Consider the following 20068-nt stretch of genomic DNA (forward strand, 5'->3'; position numbering starts at 1 on the left):
CAGACCGTCTCAGCTCTGGGGTTGTGCACTTGGTGGGCACAGAGACAGAGCTGCTGGGAGGAGACGTGTCTCTCTTGGGACCTCACCTCCTCCATGGGAACGACCTTACCTCCTCCATGGGGATGACCTGGGCATATCCGCCACCGGCAGCTCCTCCTGAAAAACAGAGTAACTGGCATGTAAATGAGTCACTGAGTGCAGCTACACAGATGGCTGGAGCTTGAGGCACACAGTTCCCCAACCCAACAGGTGACATCCAAGATGAAAGAACAAGCTCAGCCTAAGCAGAGGGACAAAAGTCTACACAGCACACAACTGCACAACGCTAAGAACTCTATCTTGTCATTTAAATAACAAAGGTGGGACTAGCGTGGCGTAGCCACTGCCTGCCAACGCCAGCATCCCATATGAGCAGTGGTTCAAATCTCAGCCAATCCACTTCTGATCCAACTCCTTGCTCCTTCACCTGAGAAAGCAGTGCAAGGAAGCAGGCTCAAGGGCCCCTGCCACGCATGCGGGATACCCAGATGGCTCTCGGCTTTGGCACCAGCCTTGGTAGTTATGGCCATTTGAGAAGCGAATCAGCACAAGAAACCTCTTTGTGTGTGCTTGCTCTCACTCAATCTTCCCCTCCCTTGGTAATTCTGTATTTCAAATAAATAAATACATAAATCTTTGAAACTCAGAGGTAAAAATAATACAGCAAATGCCGTTACTGTTAGACATCTATCAGGATAGGACAATATTTATTTATCAGCTTTATGTGACTATGTTTCATCTAAATCAAACATGCACTAAGATATCAAGCAGCTTTATAAACAATGGCCTACAAATGGTAAACTTTCGTTAATTTATTTTAGATAATACTAGGTAAGATCTGTCATGTTGCTTATTCATCAAAACATTAAAGTTATATTACAAAGACTCGTCGTCGGTCCTACAATAACAACACCCAAGTGCACATCATTAAACAACCCCCTACTCTCTGCTGTCCTATTTGAACCCCACGCCCACCTGGGGAGCCTGGTACTATGAGCTATTTGCACCTCCACAGATGTGACTCAGGAGATTACAACTGGCTCCAAGTCACACAGCAGTAGGAGACTAGAGCTGAGACAAAAACCTCGGCCTCCTTACTCAGTTCAGCGTTCGTTCCACTATACCACCTAACGTAAGATGCTCTGTATACTATCAGTACTGAACAAGTTAGTTGCTATTAAAATGTGTTATAAGAATGTAAATATTACACTGCATAAAACCACCAGGTGCCCAGAACACACAGTGGCTGTGGCAATAAATGCCATTGTAAAGTGAACTAACAAACAATTTCACAACAAATCGGGAAGACAGTCATGGGCGTGAAGGTGTCACGCACATCACCGCCTGCGACGCACAGCCAGCGTGGCTCTGTAAGCAGCTCGGGCCCCATATGGTAACTCTGAGAGCTTAAACCGGGATGCCTTGGGGCTCCCCAACTCCAAGCGCAGCTCAGGCCCCACCTGGCACCTCCTGAGCCAACACTGGGATGCCTTGGAGCTCTCCAACTCCAAGAGCAGCTCGGGCCCCACCCAGCACCTCCCGAGCTGAGACCAGGCCTCCTCATGGCTCCCCAGCTGCTGAGAGGGAAAGACTCTGTCTGTGGATAAACCATGAGTGTGGATGGCACCAACAGGACACCAAGGAGACAGATGGCTGTGCTCCTGGAGGGAGGCCTGAGCTGCGGAGCCACGAACTGCAATTCCTCTGCAGTTCCTCCTACTCAGAAGGCCCGACCTCTGTGCCCTGCGTGTGCCGATGCCACGTCCGCATGATTCTGAAGTTTTTACTCTGCATCCATGATGGGACCTTTCTCCTCATTTCTGATGGAACCTTCAGAACTGTGTTCTGAAAAAGACAGCGGTGGTGAAGCCGGCATACCTTTCACTCCAAAAGTTGGCCCCTGGGACGGCTGCCTCAGACAGGCGAAAGAATTGACATTCAAGTGCGCGGTAAGCGCCTGCACGAGCCCGATGGTCACTGTGCTCTTCCCTTCTCCAAGGGGGGTTGGCGTGATCCTGGAAAAGGTGGATTGAATGAACTTTCCCACAGGAAACCAACCTCAGGTCCAGAAGCCAAAGCGAGACATGCAGCTACAAACGTCATGCCTAGAGCCACTCCAAAGTTCTCGTTTTCTCCACCTTTACTGTCTGTCCACAACACACACACATCCCTCGTAAGCAAGTCAAGAAACAAGATACAATTTTACCAAGAGACCAAAAAAATAGGCAGTGCTGCTAACACTATTAGCAGTTTCAAACAATGGCCAAGAATCATTGGACTAAGGGTCCAATAATGAAGATGCTATTGATTCTTGCTAGTTGGTTGTCATCTTTCAGAGTTCCATATTGGCCCTGGACCTAGGTTAATGGTCTTTGCGTGGGACACAGCCAAACTCTCAGAATGAACAGGATTGACAGTCTGTCCCTGTCCAGGGCTTGTCTCCACCATGCTCCAACCCAAACAGGAGTGGAAACTTCACATGCTCCAGCTGACCTATTCCATTGCAGACAGATTTTTCTTTCTTTCCTTTTTTTTTTTTTTAAAGATTTATTTACTTATTTGAAAGGCAGAGATGGAGTGAGAAAGATCTTCCACTAGCAGTCTCATTTTCTAAATAGCCAGAAGCCAGGAACTCCAGCTTGGTATCCCACATGGGTGCAGGAGCCCAAGCATCTGGGACATCCTCCACTGCTTTTCCGAGATGCATCAGCAAGGAGCTGAATTGGAAGTGAACACCTAGGACTCAAACATGTGCTCATGATGTCGCTTCATCTGGCATGATCATGCTGGCCCTCTCAGCTTGTTTTATGTATATTTTTCAAAAGATTTATTTTCTTTTCATTTGAAAGACAGAGTTACAGGGAGGAGAGACAGAGTTCTTCCATCTACTGGTTCACTCCCCCAGATGGGCACAATGTCTGGAGCTAGGCTGATCTGAAACCAGGAGCTAGGAGCCTCTCCCAGGTCTGCCATGTGGGTGCTGGTGTCCCAGACCCTGAGCCATCCCTGTTCCTTTCCCAGGCCACAAGCAGGGAACTGGACTGGAAGCAGAACAGCCAAAACACAAACCGGCACCCATATGTGCTTAGCCTACTGCCCCACAGTGCTTGTCCTGACAGCTTGGCTTTAAATGGGAAACATCTGCACTCTCACTGCTCCTGGTTCTCAGGATCCTACACACTCAGCCTAAATCCTTTTCTGTACAGCAGATCTTCAGATATTTGGAAAGATAAAGTCCCAAGTCCAATTCTGGCCTTCTTTGAAGTAACTGGTATGAACCAGATCGTCTAGGATATTCAACTAGCTGAATCAGTTGTCTCACCAACAGAATCGAGCCACGTGCCCACATAGACTGACCACATAGACGGAATGCCTGGAAACAAACTGTCATCCCTGGCTTGCTCAGAGCCACTCCTGCAATCTCAGTCCGCCATTCACTCAGCAAATATTTACTAAACACTACATGGGGCCAGACCCTGTGGAAGACGGGACACAGCGATAACCAAGTCAGCCATCCATGCTCTCCCAAGGACCCAGCTGGTGGGAGATTTGGATAAATCACTGATCACCATGAGGGAGACACTGAGACAGGGCAGTATAGCAAATGGACTAGCTATCGCATTAGGCGAGCATACAGATGGACAGGGTCCCCTGGCACACAACATACAAGCCAACATCTGATAAACAGATGCTAGCCAGATAACATCGAGGGTGGTTCAGGGTGAGTTAGCAGCCAAAGTACTCTGCCTTGTACTGAGTGAGTTCTCTGTTTGTAGTCCCATTTGAAAGATGGGGAAACTGAGGTACACAGTGATTGGGTAGCTTGTTCAATGTCACACTACGATTAGGCAGTACAGGTGAGAAATCAAATCCAGCCAGGCAGGTGGTGTGACTTCAACTAGGTTATTATTTCTGTGGATGCAAAGTGAGCTATCACAAGCAACTTGAGGCACAGGGCCATGGACAAACACCCAGCGAAAGCAGACAGGGTGAGACAAGGGCTAGAGACACAATGGTTGAGTATAGCCCTTTTAAGGAGTAGTCAGAAGAAGAGACTCATGGGGAACCAAGAGAGGGGGAAACGAAGTCAAAAGGAGAAGAAGCCACTAGAGGAAATCGGTTAACAGAGGTCTCAGAAAAGGCCCAATAGACGAGTGGTTCCAGGTGAAGGCAATCAAATGTCACTGGGGGTTGGAAGCAGGGTGTAGACCAAGAAGTGGTCCACAGATTCAGGAACACGTAGGTAGCTGGCATCCCCTAGAGTAGGGATTCAGCCACTCCAGCCAGCACTCAATGAAATAAACATGGAGCTCCCCGAAGCTGCCTTATCAATGGCTTCTGCATCCGTCACAATAGCAAATCACACACTGGGGTCCACAGAGAAGACTCCAGGTTACGCAAAGATATTCACGCTGTGAGCCAGCTTTCTCCCGCCTCAGCTGCAGCACGAGCCACAGCAGCTCACAGCTGACAGGCCTCACGATTGTACCCCAGCCTCCAAGGCAGCAGGGGTATCTAACAGCACAGGGCAGGCGCCGACCGGAGCACTCCCGGCTTGCAAAGGAGGAAGCGGCTGACTCCTCTGGTGTCACATGAAGGATTACAGTCTCATATCCCAAGGCTGTGCTACAGAGCTGCTGGAGACGGCCCAAAGTCGACACGCCCAGCGATGACCTCCTCAAACTTCAACTACCCATCCAATTCTTAATGAGAAACACAGGGCTGCTCCGCCATCTGCCAACGAATACAATTCAGGGAAATCAAAAAGTAGGAAGTATTTACTGGGAGCAATAAAAGGAGAGCTACGATAAAACATTTATTTTACCCCATTCCTGCAATTGAGAGCAAAATCTGGTTTAATTTTCTCCCCAGGATCCTCAGCTCTGATTCCAAATCATCAAGTTGATTTAGAAAAGAATGAGTACCAAGTTAATCTAATTTCTTTCTCAGAGTTCAGAGAGATGGGACTGTGATTTTTTAAAAAATATATTAACTTCCCCTACTTTTCCAAGCCAACTTACGCACTCCTGCCCTACTCCCCCACAACATTTATCACACACTACTTAAGGACAACAGTCGGCATAATGCTTTGGGATGTATCTGTCTGGCCTACGGGGACACAAGCTCACAAAGGGGAGGGACAAGTTTTCGATCACCTGTTCATGGCACAGATGAGCAAAAACAGGTTCAATATTAGATATATTCAGGATGGACTACAGCAAACACTTGTACTCTGTGACAATCTGGACACAATCTGAAAGATGCTCACTATTTATTCAAAGGCTAAAGAGCCTGGTTATCCAGAGATTTATTTAAGACAACCACTCACAAAATCCAGAGTCTTGTTTGAGAGTATCACTGCTGTTAGCCATAAGCCTACCCAGGAACTCCAAAACGCAATGTGGAAACAGCACAGGAATGTGGATCATGCGTCCTGGGCCTCTTAATGTTTGGAAGGTCTTTTACAGCTCTTCATTATCAAGTGACAAACTCCCTCTGGTCTGTTCAGTTATGTTTTGCTTGTTCAGGGTACACACGGAGCCTCCTCTGACATTCACTCTTCTGCTTAGCAAATGGCACAACAAAACTCGCAGTTAAGTAGTAAAGGCAGAATACAAGAAAGCCCAGTAGAGCTTATGTTGACACTGTGCCAGGATAACTGGTTGAAAAGTTTAAAAAAAAAAAAAAAAATCAGGGATTTGGAAATCTGCAGGGACAAAAAGATGAAGTGACATGAATGATTTTGATTTTTCTTTAATGTGAAATTCATTCTCTTTAGAAACCGGCTTGGGCTCCCTTCTCACTTGCTCTGTCCAAGCAATTCAGAGAAATTCTAGAAACTTCTGCATGGAAATGGGGAAAGGCCCAGTGGAGACCCAGTGCATGTTCAAATGCCCCGCAGCTGCACTCTGAACCAAGTTCTCAAACAAAATTCCTTTTCACTAGTGTAACTGGGAAAATATGTAAAACTCAAGAGGCCCTAGGATCTTTTGGCATATCTCCCTGAGCAATTCCCAATCCTTCTCATTCTGTCAGGCAAAGCAAATGCAGTGATGTGTAGGTGTAAATACCATGCGATGTGTAGCTGATGAAGTGCAGATGAGTCTGACTGAGTAAGAAATCCTCAAGTTTGGAAGATTGGTTTTTGGAAAAGAATCCGCTCTGCATTTGGGTTATTAGTAATGGGTTTTCCCCCTTAAATCCCATTGGCCTATCTTTTAATCTTCCTGCTGGTACACTTTAATCCCATTTAAAGATAAATTCAAATGTACACTAGCAAATGCATTGTTATTCAGGCTTATGGAAAAACCACTTGGGTGTCTGAAACCTGCTGAAGCTTGGGAAGGGACTGAGGGAATGGCGTTCAGAGAAAAGGCACAACATGGTATTCCCAACATGACCTCCAAGAGTAGGAAAGGGTGGGAACATCAAGTTCTGGAGGGAAATAATAAACATTCCTAACACTTCTGAGTTACGAGGAATTTATTTTCTTTCTTTTTACTCTCCTTCACATGAAGTTTCTGTACAATAAGCCAATATTATTTTCAGATAAAGACTTTCAGAAAAAGGTACCGATTCTCCAGTAAGTGGAGGAGTCATTTATATTTTTAAAAAGTTTTAGACATCACTTTCCTCAAGCTTCTGACCTGAGCAAAAGTAAAATTCCAGTGGGAATTTTTATTTCAAAGTCATGAGTCATTTTAGATTACAACTGAAGTATCTGTATTTTAAACTGACCTCAATCATCTGGCAATTAAAGGCTAATTAACGTGTTAAAACACATGATTTGTTTGGGGGCTTGCCGTTTATTCTCACACTGTGTGGTGTTGTCTGTCCTATCCACCATCATGTTATATATGTATATAAGGCTAGACTTCAAAAAGTTCATGCAAAATGCACATTATAAAAAAAACTCAGCATAGATTTAAAATTTTTCTGTACCAGAATAAACTTATCATTCCCAAAATTTTTATTTGTAAAATTTATTTGAGGGCCAGGCATTGTGGCATAGCCGGTGAAGCCTCTGACAGTGATGGGAACCCTCCACCTGGGTGCCAGTTTGAATTCTGGCTGCTTTACTCCCACTCCAGCTCCCTGCTCATGTGCCCAGGAAGGCAGTAGATGCTGACCCAAGTGCTTGGGTCCCTGCACCCAAGTGGGAGAGCTGCATGGCATCCCAGAGTCCTGGCACTGGCTTGGCCCAGCCCCAGCTGATGTGGCTATTTGGGGAGTGAATCAACAGATAGATGATCTCTCTCTCCAACTCTGCCTTCCCAGCAAATACAATGAATAACTAACAAAAACAAAAAACCCATTGGAAAGGAGAGGGAGGGAGGCTAGGAGAGAAAGAGTCAGAGACCTTCAGTCTGCGGGTTCACTCCCCAACTGCAGCAACAGCCAGGCCTGCCCCAGACTGAAGCCAGGAGTTGGGCATTCAATCTGGATTTCCCTTCTGGACGGCAGGGATGCAAACAGTGGAGCCATTAGCTGCTGCTTCCCAGATGCCTGTTAGCAGGAAGCTGGAGTGCAGAACAGAGCCAGGATTAGAACTCAGACACTCCAACATGGGGTGACTATCTAAACAGTAGCTTAGCCACTCCACCAGATACCTCCTTCTACAGGGATTCTTTACATCCACTTTTTTAATGCAAACTTCCTCAAGTCCCCTGGTAGACCTCAAACTCCTACTCTCTCAGCTTTTTTTTTTTTCCAATATGATTAGATAGAAAGCCATTCATCTTTTGTTCCATCAGCAGGCTCTATAAATGAAGGGAATTTATAGCACAGATTTAGGAAAAGAACAGCTGATCTTTTGGTATTAAGTTTGTACTTGAGAATTTATGTTTTGTTTTCACTTACCATGTGGCTTCACTCAGCGATACTAATACTAGTAAAAATAGTGGGCTGTTCAAGGAGTGGATTGACATTCTTTGTACCCCAGTTTGCGTTATTACCTAGTACCCTCTAGCAGGATGGACGGCTTGACTCCAAGTCAGAAACTTGATCATATTACCACCATAGCTTTGTTTCACAAATTCCACTCGGCATTCCCAGTTCATGGCAGGGTTCTGCTGAGATCTGTGTTTTCTTTTTTTTTCTAGTATTGACAAGTTTCAAATGGAGCAAATTACAGCCAGAAACTCCGTAAGAAAAACTGCTGCATGGGCCTTCCTTTAAACACTGAGATCACACCCTCTAGAATTTGCCTTAAATCTTCCTATCTTAAGCCAGGTGGGATAACCACTGACAGCCGGGAGGAAGCGAGGCAAATCAGTGAGGAAGGTGCTTTGAAAGATCTTTACTGTTTAACAGTTTACTTATTCACTGCAAACCAATGTGCCTCAAGCACACTTCTATCATTGCCATCCTCAGCTGGGTGCTCCAAAGCCAGAACTCTAGGAGCAGGTATAACTGTACTCTTCTCAGTCAAGTTCCTGGCTCCTTTCACAAATCGGTGCCAGTAGGTCACCTCTGGTTGCATGAGGACTGCACTTGTTATACCTTGAATGTACTTGTGCCCTTCCAAAGTTGATGCTGAAATTTGATTAGCAAAGGGGTCACTGCCAAGATGCAGAGATTAAGCCACTATCTGTAGTGTCAGCACTTCATATGGGCATCAGTTCATTTCTGACCCAGCTCCCTGCTAATGTGCCTGGAAAATCAATGAAAGATGGCCCTCAAACCATGTGGGAAACCAGGAAGAAATTCTTGGCTCCAGACCGACCCAGCTCCAGCCCATTGTGGCCATTTGGGGAGTGAAGAAGTGGATGGAAGATCCCTCTCTCAATCTTCCTCTCACTTTGTCTCTATAAAACTGCATTTAGAATAAAAATAAATATTTAACTTTTTTGTTTTGATTGCCATGGTGGCGATCCTAGCAAATGGAGCCTCTAAGAGGTGAGTGGCTCATTAGGAGGACCTTTCCTGTGGGCCTGGGCTGATGTTCTAGGGACTGGGTTAGCTTCAGGGCTGCGACAAAGGCTGCCTGTCCCTTGCATTTGCCTCTTCTATGTGTACCCCTGGCCCTCTGTCCTGTCTGCCACGCCTCCAGAAACACAAGGCAAGATAAACCTCCTTTCTTTATAAACCACCTAGTCTCAGGTGTTCTGTTCCAAGGACAGAACCTGGATTAGGACAGGGTCCTCGGCCAGAAAGCAGCATGGAGGTTCAACCGCAGGGCGCCAGGATGCCCAAGGAGGAGCTTAAAGCCACATGCAAATGACAAACTACAGCTGAGTTCTGAAAATGTCAGCTTGCCAGAGGCTCTGAAAGGCTCTGTGTGCCCCTGTCACAAGGACAGAACAGAGGAGAAAAAGGGGGAGGAGGGGAAAGGCAGGAGGAGGTATCATGGAGAAATCGGGGTACTATTAAGAGGAGATATTACTGGATGAGACCTTGTTTTATTTGGTTTTGTTTTGGTTTTTTATGGGGTAGTAAAAAAAAAAACCCTTAAGGATCTTTATTCCAAGGATTCACTGAACAATAAGGTTGTTGATTTTAACACCCATATTATCACCAGACATTACGTTTTAAACGTCCATCAGTAGAGAGCTACTTAAATAAGTTACAGAATAGCCCTATCATATTTTCAGATCATTGCTAGGCCTCTACACCCTGGAGTTAGAAGCTCGCTACACTACCTCTGCTCAACCACCAAGGCTGAGCCATTGCAACCTTCTCAGTGGAGCTGGGGTGCTGGAAAGATGGGCAACAAAGGATTCTGCCTTCTTTTGGGGGCCACTGCTTATCCACTGCAGACCAGATTTAAGAATCTCAGGAGAGCTACATCATAGCATAGAGTTGTGAAAATGGCAACTGCTCTAACTGTATTTACACTGTATAGACCTAGGTATAAAACACTGTGCCATTGCTGTTTATAAATTTTTTTCTTAACTTGCAATAAGGTACGTCTGTACACTGTTGAACACTGAAGTGACTCACACAGCAGCGCATCTAGCGTGATCTCACAACAGACTATCCATGTGAGGACTGTCCCCAACCGTGAGCAGGTGCTTCCTCTGGGAGAAGTAAAATTTAGAGATGTTTTACTTTCTTGTTTCTACTTTTTATTATTTTTGTAACTTATCTAACAGGGAGAGTACATTATTTTTATAACGAGAAAAAGACACAAGTAAAAAAGCACTTAAGACAATAACTGAGTATGTAAAACTAAGGTAAACTACAAGTCCTGTTCAAAGAATGTCTCCACACAGCAGACACCTCAAGACTGGGCCTCTCCACTGTAAACAACAAAAGACTTCAGCATAAAGTCTCCCGATGCTCCTCAGGTCATGTGGAGTAAATACTTGAAATTCTTTGCTTTCTCTCACTTTTTCAGCTGGTGTCTTCTTTTAATAAGAGGGGGGGAGCAAGCAAAGCGGATGATGCAATGAGATCACTTTTCAGAAAAATACAAATTCACTTTTCATTATAGAATAATCAACACAAATGAAATTGGCCCAACCTTAGTTTTGAAATATAAGAGAAACAATGAGTTTCTGGAATGTGTATATATCAAGGATACAATTCTAAAACAATTATCTGTATAATGTAAGTACAACACACAATAAAAACCTTTGCCCAGTTCCAAATGCTGTTACTGCTACAGGCAGGAGTGGGTCCAGCAGTTAAAATGCCTGAAGACGCTTTCATTCCATACTAGAGTAACCTGGATTTTGATACCCAGCCAGGTTCCTGACCTCAGCTTCCTGCCCACACAGACAAGCCGAGGCAGTGGTGATGGCTCAGGTAACCGGGGTCCTGCAGCCCACACGGGGGACCTGGTTTGGGTTCCTGGTTCCTACTGTTGGTCTTGTCCAGTCCTGCTCATTGTAAGCCTTGGAGGATTGAATGCTCTCGCTCTAACTAGAGAAAGATCTTATAAAATTCTTCTTTCAATTCCTATTTTGATTTTTATCAAGAAAAGCTAAATATAAGAGCCTGAGGGGAGAGGGCTGATCACAACATGAGAGGCACTTGATGAGCAACTCCTTGAACTCTAAGCCTGGAGGCAGAGTCTCATTTTTCCTGCCCTGTGCCAAGTGAAGGGGATGATGCCTGGAGGGGCACTGCAGGGTAGAGGACGGAGCTAACCAGACAGCGTTTCTCTGCGGATTCCACACGGACTCTTACCCAGCTACCAGGACGTATTTTCCATCTGCTTGATCCTTTAACCTTTCCAGCAGGGACAAGCGGACTTTGGCTTTGCCTTTGCCATAGATCTCGATTTCCTCTGGGAGCAATCCTATCTCCTTGGCAAGCACATCCATGGTTTTTGGAGTCTGTCCTCTTGAGATCTCGATATCGCTGTGGAGGAAAAGAAAACACACAAGAAGGCAAGCGGCTTGTCAGCTTAGGTGGTCGTTGCTCCAGGGAGATGTGAGTCTGTGTCCCCGCCAACAATGATGAACTCAACCCAACCGCCTGTGGTCCCTTCTCCCAGGCTGCATTGAGCACGACTGCTAACAATTAATGTGCATGAGAAAATGATGCCTTTTTGTTTTGCTTTCAGAGAAGCTGCTCCAAAAAATTCTCCAAGACTCTGGAACTGTGTCCAGGCACACAGAGTTAACACCTATGCCACAGGGAGCAGGGAACTGGCTACGATGGCGTGTTCAAGCGTTTCTCTTGTGGCAACCTTGAATCAGGGGTTATTGCACAAGGCCCTCCGCTTGGGCTGGCCGCATGTGTCTCCTGGCTATCCAAAAATGTGGAAATACTATTTTCTTTTATCCCTGTCCATCCTTTGCCTTTCTCTTTCCTACTTCTAGTCCAGAATCGTATTTCAAAATATTTTATTAATTACGTAACTGTTGGCAGAAGGACCAAGTGCTCACAGCTCAACTTCCGGACAGGGGACAACTTAGGGACTCTGGAGTATGGCCAGTCTCATAACTGAAACTCTTTTCCATAACTGGCCAGACGAGGACGCCACTGCTCGCCCACCAGGAGTGGCCTGAATGCGCCAGTCTCTGGGGATTCAAGTGCCCAGCCACTTTCATTTTTGGGGGGCTCAGGCCGCACATCTAACTGAATAGGTGCCTGGCGGTGAGAACAGAAGGGTATGTTTATTCTCCAGGCAGCAAGACTTACCGTGGCCACAGAGCATGAGAGGGTAGATATGAACGAATTGCTCTTCCAGGACACATGGAGGAGGCCCACCTTTCCAGGGCTCACCCTGGAGCAAGGTCAGGTGCCACAGCATCTCTGATGCTGCCCTTTATCCCCCTGGTCCTGATGAATTACTCTCAGCCCCCATGCCACGCTACCTTCTCTTCCGGGTGACTGCAGGGGTCTGCTGTGGTTTGAGACTGAGACATCAATAAAAACACTTTAACTAGACTTCTCTGTAAGGCATCAAATAAGCCAGGAGAGGGCCAAGAGGCTCTGGGTCCAGGTGTGGGCTGAGCTTGGGGCTTCCCTCCAGCTGACTCCCTCTTCAAATCTCCCAGCTTCAAATGTCCCTCCTCCAGCTTCCTCGGGAACCTTTTTTTTCTGTTTCTCCTCTCTCACAGTCTCCTACATCAAGTAGCCTCATCTTGGATAACCTCTCAGGTTTCCACTTCACTAGCAAAGAGTCACTGTGACATCATTTTGATTTCTGAGTGATTAATAAACAACTCAGCTCACCCTTCCCTCAAAATGGCTCCAGAAATCAACAAGTGCTCTGTCCCCACAATTTAGCATTGCTCTTGAAAGACGCGTGTCCACAATCTAGTAAAATCTAGCTTAACTTTTTTCATTCTCAATCACCAGAATACATCGATTTACTTTAAAAAAAGAAAACAAAATCTAGGGTCCTTCAGTAACATACACAGCTTCAAAAATGAAGATGTTGCATGAAACAGATCACACAACTTCAGGGATAATGTTACAAGGAAAAACACTCCTCACTGAATGAATGTATGTGCTAATGAGCACGTGGTGACTAAGATGTTTAGTCTAAGACAAGGGTAAAAGCAACAGTTCTGCCAATCTGGAGGGTGAGTTCAACCCACAGGGTCAACAAGTTGCCCAAAAGGACAGAGGTCACCTTTAAAAAGCACTGGTTATCAAGCAAAAAATCCATCACTGGGGGGCTTATCTACTTTATCCACTATGCATTCCAACATTGTTGGACACGATGACCTGGGGACGTCCCTGGATTGCACGCACCTAGGAGAAGGTGGTGGGCCAGACAAGACAATTGAGCATGAGCCTGGAAAGTCCTTCTCGCTCAGGCATCCCAGTCAAGCACTGACGTCACATCCGGCAGCCTGCATTTCCAAATATATACCAAGAGGATATTTGGCTTGGACCCCATGAAATTTGGAAGAAAATATCTGCATGACGGTCACTCTGCAGCTGCCAGGCAACAAGATTCAGCTCCCATGTGGGATGATGCCTGCTTTGCTTGGCCACTTACCCCCGATAGCGGAAACCGACATGGCCCATAAGACCATGGGCTAGCATAGTCCAATGTTGCCTTTCTGCAGCTGTGAAATCTAAAACCATTGCTTTAGACCACTGAACAGAAGCACTGCCATTGAAATGGAGTGACAAATACACGTTCGTAGACTTGTGGGACTATAGGAAACCAGTTCAGTGTGGCTTCCTTTCAGAGGATTTAGGAATAAAATCTGGCCAGTTGATGATGATCAGAGACAGCCATCTCCCATCAAAATGGAAATACCACCAGCCAAGGCCCCAGTCGAAAGGGGAATACGCCGGGTCTAGACAGCAAAAGGTGGACTGCCTTCCACAGAAGCAAAGGCACAGTGTTACCTGGGCACGGGGGACAGGGGCTGCAGCTTCAAGCAGTGAAGTCTCCACCTCCTGTGCTGCTGCTCGCGGAGCCATCGCCTACCACTGCTGACCATGTTCTTCCGGGACAGAGAGGCAAGCGCACATTAGGAAAACGAGGCTGACCAGGGCGGGCACAGTCATACATTCAAACAGTGTACAAGGGTGTTCCGTGACAGCCATGGTCATACAGAGAATCACAAGACCTCCACTCCACCCTAGCAATAATTTGTGCACTTGTAGTTCGGCTCACAGAGTTCTCTTAAAAAGGAAAACGTGAGATATAAGTATTATTCAATTGACTAAGGGTTCACCAGGGACTTCAAGTACATGGATCAAATTATAACTAAGTGCGCTCTTCATACCAACTAGAAAAGAAAAATGAGGAAAACATGACACTACATGAATAATCGGCTTGGTGCCACACCATGTCAAGTATCACCCTTCTGTAATTGGTAGAAAGGCCAAGTAAACTGAATTAGGGAAGAGGGATAAATGGAAAAAATGGAATTAAGAGAGAAGTTCATTTTGGTGCAGGCTTTTGAAATACATTCAGAGCTTTTTCACAAATCGATCTTCATACATTTTTTGAGGACCCTCAGATGTACCTAACAACTGTTTAGTGCACTGAATTAAAATAAATAGAAGTTTAATTTTAGTTGAGATGTCATTTATAAGCCCTGCAAAATGGACAACATCCCTTCAAGAGGTGAGAAGCTTGAATTGTGTATCACTTAATATGAAACATATCATGTAAGAAAAAATAAAATGGACTAAAGCCTACTTCCGGTTAACTGTGGTGGTGGCAACTGGAAGTTCAGTCTTCCTTACTGCTCATGAATGCCAGAGCAAGGCACACATTGAGCTTCGTTTGTACTCTCTGCAGCAAGGAGCAAGGGGCGGGCAGCCCCGTGACAAGGGCCACTCGGTGAGGAACACAGGCTCCCCTCATAGGACTCACGAGGAATTAAACATCCCCTGCCTGGGGCCAGGTGTGTGAATCCCTTGGAAGCAGCTTCTCCAGCCGCCGCCAAGCCTGCGGCCAACTGTGATCCCAGACGACCTCTTGATGTCTCCTGCATAAAAGATCCCAAGCCAGAGCAGCACTACCCCGCTCCCAAACCACTGAGCACCACAGGCCGGGACAGCACAGCAGCTTGCTGTTTCAGGCTGCCACATTTGGTGCTAAGGGTTTACATAGCAACAGATAGTTAATACCCAGATTCTGACTTGGGTCCTTGTCCGATACATGTCATAAGATCACACACAAGTAACTGACTTTTTTCCCCCTAAGTCTCCATTTCCTTATTTATCAAATGGGACTAACACTAGGCATGTGAAGTGTTTAAATTTATATCTGGGTAAATTAAAAATAAATAAATAAATAAAAAAAATTGAACCCTTGCACAATGCGAGCAACTATTCAAGCAAACCTTCAAACTCAAAATTGGTTAAACAGACCTGAATCCTCAGCGCTGCTGCGAGGAGGCTCACGTCATCCTGGGCAACGGATCCACCGAGTTGTACCGCGGGAGAATCACAGCCAAGCTTCTCTGGACAACATAGGGCGTGGGGGGGATGGAGGGAAAACAAGACTTTTAGCATGTTCTCATGCATAACCGATTGCCTTCTGAAAAAAGCTAGAACCTGCATAATGCTCTCATTGCTCTATCAGGGAAGTCGGGATGCCATGCTCTGCCTTGGGTCTCTGAGCAGAAGCATCAGTCTTTCACATCTGAGAAGTGTTTATCATGCTACCTGCCTGGGGTAACGGGAAGTGTAATTCACTCAAATACACTATGCTCTGGGAAACCCTTTCTCACCCTGAATTAGAGGGAAATGTCTAGACACACAGTCTCTCCAGGCAACCGCAAGTACCAGTCCTTCACATACGATGTCCTTAGAGAATGAAACGTCCTAGGTGCGGAAGACAAGCCACAGGGAATGTTTGCAAGGTGTCACAGGAGGCAGCAGGGCCCGTAGCTCAGGCGGGGGGGTTCTGAGTCAGACCTGGATTATAATCATGCCTTCCTCTCTCAGTTAACAGTGGTGACTCTGGGCCTGCTCGTTCACCGAGGTGGCAACAGCCACAGAGAATCCGGCGGAAGTGAAGTGCGACATGGCAGGTAACAGACTCAGCCTCTCCAAACTGTCAGAGGGAAGGCACTGCTGGAAGAAGGTGGCTCCTCATGGCACCTGTCAGAATCACTCTGGACCCTAAAGTCTTTGATGCTTTTTTTTGAGGAGCATCTGCAATCTTTATTGGACAGCAATCTCACCTGTGAACACCAGGCTTAAAATGGAGAATGGAAACACAGAGTATAATATCCAGCCTAAGTGTTACATGCGAGATCAAGATGGCTTTGATCATTCAAAAAAAAAAATCTCTTGAGGTGGCCATTAGGCACAGCGGTGAAGCGCCATTTGCGGTGCCTGCATACCATCTTAGAGAGCTGCTTCGAGTCCTGCCTTCTCACCTTCCAATCCAGCTCTCTGCTGACACGCCTAGCACACAGCAGATGATACTTCAAGTAACTGAGTCCCTGCCACTGTGTGGGAAACTGGATGGGATTTCTGGATGTGGCTTTTCGCCAGAGAGATAATCTCTCTCTCACCCCCACTCACTCTCTGTCCTTCAAATAAATAAGGAAACAAATCTTACAAAGAAATCCCTATCATACAAGCTATACACCCAACTTCGATCAAAACTAAGAAATTCCATTTTAGGATATTGAAGAGCCCACAGGTCTTCCAACTCCAAAGGCATGGATAGGAATTCTACTTTTTCTAAGTCTGGCATGGTAGTCCAGTGGCTAAAGTCCTCGAATTGAACGGCCCGGGATCCCATATGGGCACCGGTTCTCATCCTGGCAGCCCTGCTTCCCATCCAGCTCCCTGCTTGTGGCCTGGGAAAGCAGTCGAGGACGGCCCAAAGCCTTGGGACCCTGTGACCGCATGGGAGACCTGGAAAAGACTCTTGGCTTCGGACTGGCGCGGCTCCAGACAAAGAAGATGTTCTGTTCTGTATATCTTACTTTTCAATAAAAATAAGATAAAAATGAATCTTTAAAAAAACAAAACAGAATTCTACTTCTTACTCCTTCAGTTAGTATGCACATAATGTACAAGAGGCAAACACATGCAAAAATAGTTTACAGAAAAGAGTGTTTCTAATAGCAACTTTTTGGAAATAAACCATTTTCTGCTTTTTGGACCACTTTTCTCTTGAATTATCGACTCTGCTGACAGTCTTTTGTGAGAATGAGCACAAAGCACTTAAGAGTATGTGTTGTGAGATGTTCTGTTGTCAAATGTGTTAGGGTGTTGGGAAATCACATCCCCTAGGCATTGTTGAAAGATTAGCAACACTTCACTTTTATAAATTGTGTTGAGGCAAAAGCCAAGAGGCCAGAGGATAAAAGAGATCTGTTTTATTTTGTTTTAACCACTAGAGATCTGATCTTGTCCAACGTCTACGATAGAAAAATGCTTCTCTCATTCTATCTTTAAGTGATGGAAAAATAAGACAAAGTTACATTCCAGGAACTGTTGTCAATTTATAAACGCGAGTTTCCAGAGTATAATCACAGTTATGAGAGTAAAAGATATTTCACTTTCATGTCACCTGGATAACACAGGACATGAGCAATATTAAGGATTTGTTCTTTTGAAAACTGTATAATTATTAATACACCTAAACCCCATCTTACAAATAATTTCATCTAAAAATTTCATCTATATCATGCATTTATTTTACTTGAGGGGAAGAGACAGAGAGAGAGAGGAGGTGGGGGCAAAGAGGAAAGATGGGAAGGAGGAAAGTAGAGAGAGGGAGAAATTTCCACAATGCTGGTTCACTGCACAAACACCTACAATGGCTGGGGCTGGGATGAGGCTGAAGCTGGGAGCTGGGAACTCAATCCAGGGACCTCAGGTAGATGACAGGGACCCACCTACTTGGGCCACCACACTGCTGCCTCCCAGTGCATGAAGCAGGAAGTTAGAATGAGGAGCAGTGTGGGTGAGCTCTCTGGTAAATGATGTGGCCCTGCTAGGAGCATCTTAAGGACGGCAGCAAACGTCCACCCCTCTGCAGATAATGGCAACAAGAGAAATGAGCTATAGGAAGCAAAGGGACACTTAACAAAACAGAATAAAGGCCCTTAAGGGTCCGTCTCCAGGCAGCCAGCAGCACACAGGGTGCTAATCTCTCCTTCCAACCAAACTCTTTTGGAGGCAAATGGAAAGGAAATATGGCCACACTGGTTAAGCAGGTATCAGGAACAAATCAGAAATCTTGAGAAATTTGTGGAAGAAAGTAGCAAATCGGAGCAGGCAGATGAGAAACCAATGCAGAGGAGTCTAAAACCCCAAATGGCAACAGTTGTTACAAGGAGAAGCCCAAAACCCCAGGTCAACAGATAGCAAAAGCAGCAGTGAATAAAGCGGCCATCTTGGGGAGGAACACCCACCAGCCCCCAGAAAAGCTGGCTTTGTTTATGCAGAGCTGCCCCCTGATTCCATACAGGATATGCTTACTACCTGCAAAATTACCTTCTGACCCACTCAAAACACAATTTAGAAAGATGAAAAGATTTTAAAACACAACACGAAATCCACAGCCTCTTACTTATTCACACAGATGAGCACACAAAAACATACATATTTAAAATTTTATAAGAACCCAGAGGGATCCACTATTTCCCCCACCCCTTTATTTCTTAAAGATCTATTTTATTTTTATTGGAAAGTCAGATATACAGAGAGGAGGAAAGACAGAGAGGAAGATCTTCTGTCTGCTGTTTCACTCCCTAAGCGGCCGCAACAGCTGGAGCTGAGCCGATCCGAAGCCAGGAGCCAGGAGCTGCTTCAACGCCTCCCATGCGGGTGCAGGATCCCAAGGCTTTGAGCCATCCTTGACTGTTTTCCCAGGCCACAAGCAGGGAGCTGGATGGGAAGCAGGGCTGCCAGGATATGAACTAGCATACATATAGGAATTTAGTGCTTGCAAGGCGAGGACTTCAGCCACTGGGCTACTATGCCAGTCCCATTTTTTCCTTTTTAAAGATAGCTAGCTGAGTCTTAGTAATAAGACTTTTAGTGTATCACTTTCTTCTCTTATTACATCTGAATAGCAATTATCTCAAGGTGATAGGATCTGAAGTTATTATTGCTTTATTACTGAGTTATTCTTCCATTTGCAAAATTTCTACCATGAATACTGTAGTATTGCTTTTGTAGAAGAAACAATGCAATCTTAAAACTGAACTGAAAGTTGATTCCAGAGAGACTGTGGCAAGTATCCTGGTAACTGAGTGAATCAGAAATACATTCCTAACAAACGTCAGAGCTAACATGCCTAGAACCAGGAAACCATTATTCCATCCTGCTTGTATGAAGGCAGGACTCCCCCTGGTCTAGTCACTGCCAGGCCTTTGGTTTATGATACTGCTTACAATAACCAAACTTCCTGCAATAACCACATTGAAGGCTAAAGAGCTTTCCCTGACCTACACTGTGTGACACCACCTTGGGAATTTTGCCAGAACAATAACGAGAGACAAGGACAAAGCAAATTCATGGCTTTCCCCTCATTTTTGCCACGGGCCACATCTCTGCGCATGGCCTAGGATATCCTTCCTGTTGCCACCATAGACTAAACTCTCCAATATTCTTTTATCCTTCTAGGAGAACAAGCTACTCCAAAAATTTCTGTCAGGTTTTGAAATTAGGAAGAGCTAAAGAACAGACATCAATCAGAGAAAACCATTTTCACAAACACTAGTGACTAGCTTTGTCTAAGTTGTATCTGTTAGCTTTATAAGCGTCAAAGTAAAAGGGACGAATGAAATCAGCCTAAATGATTAACTTCTGTGATGATGTTCTCAAGAGTGGTACTCCTGTGGAAGTCACTTGAATTGCATTACCAATGGAAGAAAAGCACAGCTATTCAAATGAATGTAAGAAGTACACAAATTTTATTAGGAATTTACATGGAAGTCCTATTGAAATCATTGGAACGAAATTAGGAACGAATTAAAACCAGGCTGCATATTCTAAATGGTTCGAAACTTAGAAAAGAAGCAAAACTGAACTCATTATATTGGGAAAGAATTAAAACTCTGAAGTACATCTCAGGGATATACTCAAAACATCTGGATGGCCACGGAAAACATAAAAAGTAAAAAGAGGTAAGCTACAACAGGTTTGTGAAAGTCACAAACAGATGTTTGTATGCTCATTTAAA

The 20068-nt window shown here is 45.2% G+C and overlaps 1 protein-coding gene across 1 annotated transcript in view; it reads right to left on the reverse strand.

The window, feature by feature from the left end:
• MTHFD1L (methylenetetrahydrofolate dehydrogenase (NADP+ dependent) 1 like) overlaps positions 1 to 20068 on the reverse strand; it is a 175756-nt gene that overhangs the window by 121701 nt on the left and 33987 nt on the right. Inside the window, exons 9-13 of the mRNA XM_058664618.1 lie at positions 15283 to 15374; positions 13804 to 13901; positions 11173 to 11346; positions 1918 to 2054; positions 110 to 156 (exon numbers count right to left, since the gene is read on the reverse strand). Of these exons, the coding sequence (XP_058520601.1) occupies positions 110 to 156; positions 1918 to 2054; positions 11173 to 11346; positions 13804 to 13901; positions 15283 to 15374 (548 nt within the window). The remainder of the gene's footprint in view (positions 1 to 109; positions 157 to 1917; positions 2055 to 11172; positions 11347 to 13803; positions 13902 to 15282; positions 15375 to 20068) is intronic.

The sequence above is a fragment of the Ochotona princeps genome, chromosome 1 (assembly GCF_030435755.1).
Source record: "Ochotona princeps isolate mOchPri1 chromosome 1, mOchPri1.hap1, whole genome shotgun sequence".
Classification (NCBI taxonomy): Eukaryota; Metazoa; Chordata; class Mammalia; order Lagomorpha; family Ochotonidae; genus Ochotona; species Ochotona princeps.